The 10363-nt window shown below is 41.9% G+C and overlaps 3 protein-coding genes and 4 non-coding genes across 7 annotated transcripts; 6 read left to right on the top strand and 1 right to left on the bottom strand.

Moving 5' to 3' along the window:
• The first annotated feature begins 21 nt into the window (after nt 1-21).
• On the top strand, nt 22-3713 carry rpl7a (ribosomal protein L7a). Its single transcript, XM_086096774.1, has 8 exons — nt 22-62; nt 855-975; nt 1283-1432; nt 1633-1773; nt 2812-2891; nt 3085-3215; nt 3316-3385; nt 3577-3713. The coding sequence occupies exons 1-8, from the start codon at nt 60-62 to the stop codon at nt 3679-3681; spliced, it is 801 nt and encodes a 266-aa protein (XP_085952900.1). The 5' UTR covers nt 22-59; the 3' UTR covers nt 3682-3713.
• Nucleotides 1017-1090, top strand: LOC147161464 (small nucleolar RNA SNORD24). The gene has a single exon (XR_015097331.1). It is a non-coding gene; the product is annotated as a small nucleolar RNA SNORD24 (small nucleolar RNA).
• LOC147161463 (small nucleolar RNA SNORD24) lies at nt 1473-1546 on the top strand. Its single transcript, XR_015097332.1, has one exon. It is a non-coding gene; the product is annotated as a small nucleolar RNA SNORD24 (small nucleolar RNA).
• Nucleotides 2667-2736, top strand: LOC147161462 (small nucleolar RNA SNORD36). Its single transcript, XR_015097337.1, has one exon. It is a non-coding gene; the product is annotated as a small nucleolar RNA SNORD36 (small nucleolar RNA).
• On the top strand, nt 2929-3006 carry LOC147161461 (small nucleolar RNA SNORD36). The gene has a single exon (XR_015097330.1). It is a non-coding gene; the product is annotated as a small nucleolar RNA SNORD36 (small nucleolar RNA).
• Nucleotides 3714-4362: 649 nt separating the features above from the next.
• On the bottom strand, nt 4363-7799 carry surf1 (SURF1 cytochrome c oxidase assembly factor). The gene is made up of 9 exons (XM_086096773.1): nt 7652-7799; nt 7502-7568; nt 6919-7037; nt 6069-6151; nt 5805-5996; nt 5136-5208; nt 4896-5058; nt 4527-4608; nt 4363-4445 (listed from the first exon to the last, which is right to left on the bottom strand). The coding sequence occupies exons 1-9, from the start codon at nt 7709-7711 to the stop codon at nt 4379-4381; spliced, it is 906 nt and encodes a 301-aa protein (XP_085952899.1). The 5' UTR covers nt 7712-7799; the 3' UTR covers nt 4363-4378.
• Nucleotides 7800-7835: 36 nt separating this feature from the next.
• surf6 (surfeit 6) lies at nt 7836-10113 on the top strand. Its single transcript, XM_086096981.1, has 4 exons — nt 7836-8051; nt 8627-8794; nt 9033-9115; nt 9318-10113. Exons 1-4 carry the CDS (start codon nt 7961-7963, stop codon nt 10017-10019), a joined length of 1044 nt encoding a protein of 347 aa, XP_085953107.1. The 5' UTR covers nt 7836-7960; the 3' UTR covers nt 10020-10113.
• Nucleotides 10114-10363: the final 250 nt, after the last annotated feature.

Raw genomic sequence — 10363 nt, 5'->3', positions numbered from 1 at the left:
AGCCTCGCGCTATTTCCGTTTCCCAGCAGTCCTTGCTCCTCCTTTCTGCCTGAACCGACATGGTGGGTACATAGTGTTTTTTCCTCAGCATATATTGTCGATGTTGTATCTGTCCGCATCCTTGTCTTATCCTAACGTTTTATGCCGTAAAGTTTGGCAAAACATCACGCGGTAATTGTTTTACAGTTGCACGTCATTATTTGTTGCCGCTTTTTGTTTGTACTTGTGTAAGAATCGAGAGCATCTTCGGTGGTTACCGGTGCTAGTAGCCCTGTGGCCGCTAGCTTCATTGCTAAGGCTAACACGCGTTGAAAATGCGGAACTTATGTGTGGATTTTGTTCTCCTCGTTACTTTTTTCCACTGGCACGTTTTGTTTTGTTTCAACTTTGCTTAGCTTGCGACGAAGCGGTGTTGGAGGCCCGCGTATTATTAGTACGACGAGGCCTGCTTGCAAACTTGTCAAGTCGTCTGTCGGGTTACTGAATGTAGGTTCTCCTTGGTCAATTAAGACATATTAAAGGCTATCACAATTGCAGTCATATTTAATGTTTAATTACTATTAGGTACAACATTGGCTTATTCTTAACGACGTTTATGGGTAGTCTTGACACGGCCTGTGCAGGCACTAGCCACTCACGAACTAGTTACTTTCCACAAGTCTTGAATTGTCGTAGTTTGTTAAAATTGCCATCTTTAAATAGGTTTGCCAGAGGCTTCGTTATGTGCACGTTTACATGTTTTTAAAAAAAAAAAAAATGTTAATCACAACATGCTTAAATCTACGGTGTGTGTGTTTCCAAACAAAATTTAATCAATTCCCTGTCAATACAAAGTGTTTATTTCTGTGTGACAGCCCAAGGGAAAGAAGGCAAAGGGGAAGAAGGTGGCCCCCGCCCCTGCGGTGGCCAAGAAACCGGAGATCAAGAAAGTGGTCAACCCCCTCTTCGAGAAGAGGCCAAAGAACTTCGGCATCGGTGAGAAGGCCGACGACTCTTTGGCAGATGATGAAATGCCGCGCAGATGATGTAAACGAATATTTGCTATCTTACCACCACTGAAGACAATCTTCCCACCAAGATCGCTGATGCGCACATGCAAGGAAAACGTTTATTCAATATTCTTCATATCCAGTAACTATCAGTCAGTGAACAGGGAGCATACTAGTCCATGGACCTGAAGTTGTGGATATCCAGGATATTGATTAACACTTTTCTATGAACGTATATATTTCCCCGTGACTTTGCGATCCGACTTAAACCGGTTTTCTGTGTCCGCATGCAGGTCAGGATATTCAGCCCAAGCGTGACTTGACGCGCTTTGTGAAATGGCCTCGCTACATCCGCCTGCAGAGGCAGCGCGCCATCCTCTACAAGCGCCTGAAGGTGCCCCCCGCCATCAACCAGTTCACCCAGGCCCTGGACAGACAGACGGGTACGAGCACGAGCAACCCTCCCTACCGCTTAACCTTCCTCGCAGATGATGTGAATTAAACGTTTGCTATCTTATCAAGGCGTGATGATATTTTCCACCAAGATCGCTGATGCGTCCCCGGGCCATGTCGTCGGCCGGGTTTCGTATTGGTTCGAGGGTTTACGTCACATTTGTACATTTTGTGCGCCCCTCACGTGCAGCCACGCAGCTGTTCAAGCTGGCACATAAGTACAGGCCCGAGACCAAGCAGGACAAGAAGAAGAGGCTGCTGGCTCGTGCCAAGCAGAAGACGGCCGGCAAAGGAGATGTCCCCACAAAGAGACCCCCCGTCCTGCGTGCAGGTAAGCCATGAAAAGTACAACCCTAATTTGAGGCCTTGTTCACATGTACACGGGTACGGAAATATATATATATAATTTTTTTTTATGCATATTCGGGAAAAACATTTAAATCAATCGCGCGGCGTGAATCTTGTAGGGCGCTAAAGCGATTGAGTCAAAATTAACTGTCGTTTATCACAGACCACAACATCTGCTATATAGTGACCCTATTTTTATTTTATTTTGTCATTTCACCCTACCCACTTGAGACAAAATTAAACCTATCAAAACATTTGGAAGTATTTCTTGGCAGTTGTCAATATCTCACTTTCAAGAAATGAGAGACGATCACATAACATCATGTTTGTGACTATCCAAACCAAATGTAGTCACTGACATGGGAAGACAGGGGCTCCTCCGTCCGACACGCTGATTCCAAGAAGGAAACTTGAGGCCTTCACTGCAGTTTGTAGGAGTTTATTTGACTCTTTCAATAATGTACTTTCTAATGTCCAAATGCAGAATGGGACAATATGGTGGTAAAATCTAGCGGTCAACAGAAAATAACAGCGCCCTTCCTCCTCCAAACATTTTGAGGAACACAGGTGGCATTGATTAAGCAATCTCTCTACCTGTGACACACCCACACACACAGAGCTCCGCCCACACACACACAGACAACTCTTAACACAGAGTGGCATGTAAGACAACATATCCCTGCTTCTACAATCACGAACACTGGGCGGAGTTCTAAGCGTAGTGCGTTTTGCTTCATGAATACAAACGGCTGCTTAAGGCCATCCGTATTGTCGCAATGCATTGTGGGATATTTCTTTCCGTGTGACAAGACGGCTTCGTATTGACCCGTGTTATGTGAACCCGGCCTCAAATGTCCAACAGCAAAAATGGCCTGAATGCAATGATGACTTGAATTTCTTCACCTGAAACTCCTGATGTTTTATGAGCTTTTTAACCCTGAGCACCGGCCAAAAGCGTCCCTTTCAAAACATTCTGTTACTTTTTTTTTTTTGGTCGCGTGACATTGTTGCTCTCCTCCAGGCGTCAACACAGTCACGTCTCTCGTGGAAAGCAAGAAGGCCCAGCTGGTGGTCATCGCCCATGACGTGGACCCCATTGAGGTAAGCGTCCGGTGGTTTGCCTCGCCGGATGCTCTCTCGGCAATGATGTCAGAATTTCTTCACCTGAATCGTCCCGTGTCGATAAAAACATACGAGCTTTTTAACCCTGAGCCGAGAGAGCCACCCCCGGTACGAGCGGGAGTCACGTGGGGGTGAAACGCTAACCTGGCCTTTTCTCACCCCTGCTCTTTAGTTGGTGGTCTTCCTGCCCGCCCTGTGCCGCAAGATGGGCGTCCCTTACTGCATCGTGAAGGGCAAGGCTCGCCTGGGCAAGCTGGTGTACAGGAAGACGTGCACCTCGGTGGCCTTCACGCAGACTAACCCGTGAGAAAATACCGACGTCGCGTTTCGTTCATGTGCAGTTTTCCAAGTTAGGAAAGTTAACGTGACCTTTGTGTGTGACCCTTTGTGCCTTGTTTTCCAGTGAGGACAAAGGTGCCCTCGCCAAGCTCGTAGAAGCCATCAAGACCAACTACAACGACAGATACGAGGAGGTGAGACTAAAACTTGTGTTAATCACTCTGTCCATTTAATAGTGTCATACATAATTGGCCAATAGTGAGAAGGGAAATGAGTGAATGATTCTGATTTGCAAGCGACTGCGTTCAGAATCATTTGCTCATTAACCATAAGCAAAAGCAGAGCGCAGCCTAAACGTTGTCGTTTTCTTGACTTTTTTTTGCAGATCCGTCGTCACTGGGGAGGCAACATCATGGGCCCCAAGTCCACCGCTCGCATCGCCAAACTGGAGAAGGCAAAGGCCAAGGAGTTGGCAACCAAGCTTGGTTAAATTGTTTGGAATAATAAAATTGTATGTTCGAACGTGGGACTGATTGTTTCGTTTTAATGGAGCATTGAGTTTTGAGTGATTGGTTGAAATTGAGTCAATCACTGTATATACATCATAAAATTCTGTGAAAAAGACCTGGCGGGGTATTCCATCAACGCAGCTAAGAAAAGCGAGACTGCAGCTTAACGTTCCATGGTTACTGAGCGGGCATTCACATAAACCACGTTCATTGAATGGAACACTGACAAAAATGAACAGAGTTCAGTGAAATAAGACTGGCTTTTCCTCAAGCTGCTCGTCGACACACTACATGTAATTTTATTTTACTGTAAGGTGACGACTAAATATTCTCACAAGAACTTAAATTTTGTCACGTATTTTTGGCCTTTTAAGCTGCAATAACCACAAAAAAAGCTGCTCCAGCTAATTGTAGCGACGGCCTTTAAAGTGCTTTCACAAATTCAAGTATTTGATAACCCACTTGTGTCCAAATGGGTCAGAAACGAAACATCCCCCACCCCAAAGAAACATTTTGAATGGGCGGGCAGCAAAATTATTCAAGCCGGTTAATATTGCGTGTGTATTGACAGCAAATGGAAAAATTAGACCCTTTTGATACCTTTTGTGGCATTTGTGTGTGCCATGAGGTTGCTCTTGAGTAAAAAGTTTACACAAGACAAATCCAGCTGATAACATTTTACATTTTAATCTTCTTGATGAACTTTGCGTACCACATGTAGGCGGTGGTTGCACACAGGCCATACCTTGGAAGACAAAAACACAAACGATATACATTTGTTAAAGTAAATGAATAAAAAGCACATACGTCACAAAACATTACCGACCAGGTGATGATGTACTGCATGTGTTCATTCCTCAGCGTCACCCTCGTCTGCCCGCCGACTGGCCCGCCTGGGATGGTGCTGGCTGAAACACATTTCTCCTTTTATGGAATTTGTAATGACGGGAAAAAAGTCTTAAGTCCAGAGATGGGGGGGAAAAAGTACTTGCAATCTGTGCTTACATAGAAGTACAGATAGACTCAAGCGCTGCTACGAAACACATTTGCTTGGCAGTAAGAGTTTTTACAAATCTGAATTTTTAAACGTCTTAACTGAATATGCAGGGGTTCATTGTCCATGAAAAAGCTACTTTAAGTAATGTATTTGCACTTGAGTACTTCCCACCACTGGTCACGTGACACGCAACGTTACCATAGTCGGCATCAATGAAGATCGGTTGCGCTCCCGTCACATCCGACATGGCTTCCAGGTCACGGAAGTGCCAATGGTTTCTGTCGGGGTCGTTGTTGGGCACGAAGGGTTTGCGGGGCTCTGTCAGCCGGACCACCCCGACCACCTCCACCTCACCCTCCACCTGCAAACATGCACGCACCTCGCTCAGATAAAAGTTCAAGGGTTAAAAAAAATATAAAAAGGTTGCATGGCGCTCACCTGGCCCTTCATCCTGCTGTCTGGTCTAATCCTCTGCTTGGGGACGTAGCCTCGGTTCACCAGGATGGTGATACTGAGGACACGTCATCATTAGCATTTTGGCATACTTGACAAATACTGTATAAGGAAATGAGTACAATTCAAAATATCTTTTTAATGAATTGTTTTACGCTACATATTGCCACCTTCCTGAAATAATGTCATTTTTTTCTACCAGAAAAAAATTAGCCAAAGAGTGATTACATGTATATATAATTTCATTATATACTAAAGTTGTATAATGAAAAAAATTACGTTTTGTTTTTAATTTTGATAATAAAAAAATAAAAAAATCATGAATTATTTTTTAACACTTTTGTCAATTTTTGTTAAACTTGCATGCATTACAATTTTTAAATAGTTTTATTTTTTACCTTTTAAACGAAATGAAAATATTCAAGTCGTTTAGTTAAGTTAAATTAAGTATTTTAATTACTTTACAATTGATGATTTATACTTTTTATTACAAAATATGAAATGAAATTATTTTAATTGTAATATTTTTACATTACATAAAAAAATTGAAAACAAAAAAAAGGTATGATTTTTATTAATTTTTTTAAAACAAAAAATAAGTAAAAATACTTTAATCATAAAAAATAAAAAAAATCCAACTTGCATTTGTATTACCCGAGGTCCGTGCAGTGAAACGGCGTGACCACGTTTGCGCCCGTCTCGCCGCTGGACGACAACCGCCCCGCCTCCCTGGCCTCCTTCTCAGGGTCGACAAGCGAACGTGGCAGGACGTACAGCTCCTTGTCGTGATCGAAGCGGCCGCGCACTCGCACCCGCCTGTACTCCAGGCCTGTTAGCTCCAGGGGGCTGCGGAGGGCATACGTTTGGACCGGTCAACACGCCCTATTACTCGCAACTGTCCGCAGGTGGCGCACTTACTCGATTGGAAGTGGTATGGGGTCGGCCGTGGTGAGTCTGGTCAGCTCGTCGATCAGTTGTAATTTCCACTGCCGACGCTTCATCTTGATGTAAATAAAAATGATAAAGATAAAAAAAACAAAAATTGTTTCGATGACTATATTTTTAGAAGGACTAAATCAATTGAAAAAATATTTCTATATGGTGTAGATATAGACTGTGTCTCACACATGCTTACACTCACCCATCACAATTTTGAAAATATTTTTTCATGGGACAACACTGAAGAAATTGAATACACTTTGCTATACTCTAAAGATAATATCTGCCATTAATGGCTCATCCACTGACAACAAAGATGAGTACACCCCTAACTGAAAATATCCATAAAATGATTTAAATGAAATGGAAATAATAATTTAAATGAAATGGTATTGTTATTTTTTGCTATTGTTTTATTTGCTTAATTTATATTTACTACAGTCAGAAAGATTTTGGAATTTACTAGTATTCATTCAATATTCATATTTTAGTATTTTTCTTAAGTTGAATGTAAACAATTAATTAGTGAATTGTCATTAAAAATTGCAAAATATTGTGAACGTTTTGTTTTATACATATGATGTGTTTGACTAATTAAACTATTTTTTTAAAATAAATTGTTCTTTAAAACATGTTTATATTATGTCCTTTTACTTTTGCAAATTAAACCTTACTTTTAATGATTTATTTTAAAATGTTTTACACTATAGAATCTTTTATTTACTTTTTCCAGTATGTATTTTTTTTTAAACTGATTGTTATTTATTTCATCCAAACACAATCAAATATTCCCAAAATGTGGAGAAAAATGTGAGGGAACAGTGCATACCTGCCAGGTTCCGAGGCCAAATGTAGTAGCCGGGATGAGCAGCAGGAACCATTTAAGAAAAGTGTCTTCTCCGGTCGCCGCCACAGAACTGGACGATTGCCGCTGTCCCGTCCACCTGCCTGGAAAGTTAATATGAAGGGCGACAGAAGATGACGTCACCTGTGCTGAGGAAGTAGGTAACAGCCAATCATGGCTCACCAGTTTTCTGGGTTTGGTCAGCAAACTGAGCCATGATTGGCCGTTACCTACTTCCTCAGCACAGGTGATGTCATGTTCAGTCGACAGCAAGTGGAAAGGTATTGTATTTAAAGGCATTTAATTGTACGTGAAAAATAATGAAGTTACCAAGTTCATTCTGGACAAAATATTAACTCTTTGCTCCTGGAAATGGCTCAATTATCCCATTAGGCTACGATTTAATGTATTTATTTGATATGCTAAATTACATATTTGCTCATCTAGCATCCTGTTTTTGTTTAGTGGGGGGTAAATAGCATCGTAACATCAGAGAAACAATAAAATAAGTTACAATTTTTAAAAAAAATCTATAACGCATAGTATATTTTAAAGACATTATAATTACCATTTGTTCGTATGAAGAGAGGCGTTCTACGCAGGTAAAGAGTCCTCTTGACGTGAACTACATTTGTCTGCAATTACATTAATTTAGCACACATTTGAGGAAGAAACAAAAACCCTATAGTTTATTTTACGTCTCTTGAAGAAAACTTACGTGTTTTAAAGTCGTCAACACTTTGCTGTAAGACACCACCAGCGTGTTTAGCGAAAACATACCCAAACAACCTTTACTACCAGGGTAGCTATGTAAGTGACAGCTTGCTAATGCTAATGCTAGGACGCGCAACGGGGAGCTATTTTGCGGCAACTACTTCCGGTATTTTATTGGGAGAACTGCTTCCGGGTCCGTCACCTTCATTCTTCCCCCCGTCCACATGTGTGGTCGGATTCGTTGCGTATTGAATAGCATGGCTTCAGAAACCATTTAAATAAACAACTAAAATAAAAAGCGTCCATTTTCGACATGAATCTCGCAGCAAGGGACTCGTACCTCCAGAAACTGACTAGTAAAGTGTTAAATCAACGGGAGCAGGAACCAAAGAAGAGGCCATTCGGTAACTTTTGTTAATGTTTATTGTGCATGCGTGTATTTTTTCTTCTTCAAACATAGTTATATGAATACATCCCCGACTGTGTCAAAAAGCAACTAAATGCACTCCTTTCTATTGGATCACATCTTGTTTCATTATGACATTTACATCCATCTATCCATTTCATTGATTAGTTCCCGAGGTCGCAAAATAGACTTACTGTGCTTAAGTAGATATACTAATAAATAAGTAAATAAAAGTACTCTGGTGAATGTATAAGTACTTATGCAACTCCTTTACTCAAGAAAGAGTATAAAAGTATATGTTTTGAAATGCAGTTATAAATGTTCCTACTTCTGGTAGTGTTTAGGCCAGCAGAGAAGATTTCATTTAATTTACAAATGATTATTCTAGGGGGGAAAAAACTCAAAGTGAAATATTCATCTGAGTAGGATAAACCACTTGAGATCTTGTTAGTCACTTAATTGCACAGATATCTGTCTAGTAATTTCAGTACCAATGTTGGTATTCATATTTAAATCAGTCCACCCACTGGCACGTGGAAGATTGCTCCATATTGTTTTTTCCCCCCCTTTTAGTTCATTTTAACGGCAAGAAAGATGATGGTCCACCACAGAAGAAGAAAAAGTGCAAAAAGAAGTCATTCAAAGATGAGAAACATAAAGCGACACCTCCAAACAAGCCTCGTCCAGCATCAGCACACAACGGACGCCTGAGAGTGAATACAACACGAACGGTAGATAAAGGTACACAATTTACTTTTTAAGTTGTTTTTTTTTTTTTACATCTTAATTGCATTGCTGTTAGTTTATTTGTAAAGCCCTTCAGTGCAAAATATTTATATATATATATATTTTTTTAAATCTTTTGTCTTTTCACGAAGCTTAGATAAGATTCCAACCTTGTAGTTTTACCTCTCCCACCCGTTGTAAAACATTTCAACTTAAAACGTACTTATATATAGCCTTCTTCCTTCCTTTCAAGGAGTAAATGTTAAGGCCACCTTCTCCACCTTTGATGTTCTTCGGAAGAGGCTGCATGAGAAGATTGAAGAAGCTAAAGTACAGGTATGAAGACGGAGAGTGTTTTTTTCTAAATGAAATAATTAATTTCTTGAGCTCAGAATTTGTCTTTTGTTGTCTTCACTCAAAGTGGCTTTATCACTTCAACAATTAATCTTTCATGACACATATGGAAACGTGGACTGAACTGATCTATTCTTTAACGAAATCATCAACATGAAGCACGCATCGTTTTCATTTTTGCCAGGGAGCCCCTAAGCCTCTATCGGAAGCGGTCCAGGCCAAGCGGGCAAAGCGGAAACTGGAGCGCGAGCGCAAGAAGCAAAAGAAGAAGGAGTTCCACTTGAAGAGGCTGGCCGAGGCCAAAGCCCAAAGCAAGCAGGCCGAGGTTAAGCAGGAAGAAACGCACACGCAGGAAGTGGCCCCGGCGGGCGCGGGCAAGCGACAGGAGAGCGCCGTGATCTTCAACACGGTGGAGACGGTGGAGGAGGAGTTCATGGACAAGGGCCTGAAGAAGAAGGCCAAGAAGCAGCACGTCAAAGGCCAAATCACGCCGCTGTCGGGATGCAACTACAAGCAGCTGCTGAGCCGGGTGGAGGCGCGCAAGGACAAACTGGACAAGCTGCGGGAGACGGACGAGGCCAAGGCCCAAGAGGTGGAGGCCCGGATGAAGTGGACCAATGCGCTGTACAGGGCAGAGGGCATCAAGATCAAGGACGACGAGGGCATGCTGCGCACCGCCCTGGCCAACAAGGAGAAGAAGCGCAACAGGCGCAAGAAGCAGTGGGACGAGCGCAGCCAGGTGGTCGTGGAGAAGATGCAAAAGAGGCAGGACAAGCGGCGCAAGAACATCCAGAAGAGGAAGACCGCCAAGGTGGAGAAGAAGAAGCGCAAGGCCAGGAAGAAGGGCAGAGTTCTGGTCGAGGACTTGGAGAAAGCCAACTTGTAGTCGTGAGCAGCCGTGGTGCTTTCCATTTTTTCATTTAAGCAAATGGGACACAAATGATAACTGATTTCATACTATAAACAATATGATACACAAAGTTAGTGTGTGTATTTTGTGTGTCTGTTTTTTGTCAGTTTGGGATTTTGTGTGGATGTTTTCTGCCTGTGTTTAAGTGTCATATTTTGAGTATGTGTGTTTTTTTGTATGTGTTTGTGTTTTGAATATATTTCAGTGTGTATCTGTTTTTGTGTACGTGAGTCTATAGTGTGTGTATGTTTCTGTGTGTGTCTCTTTGTGCCTCGTGTGTTTGTTTTTGAGTGTGCGCGCACTAGTGTGTTTTTGTGTCC

This window comes from Leptonotus elevatus, chromosome 15, assembly GCF_054856555.1.
Source record: "Leptonotus elevatus isolate MCC_2025b chromosome 15, RoL_Lele_1.0, whole genome shotgun sequence".
NCBI lineage: Eukaryota > Metazoa > Chordata > Actinopteri > Syngnathiformes > Syngnathidae > Leptonotus > Leptonotus elevatus.
The sequence above is the reverse complement of the archived record's forward strand: the minus strand, read 5'-3'. Positions and strand labels throughout refer to the sequence as shown.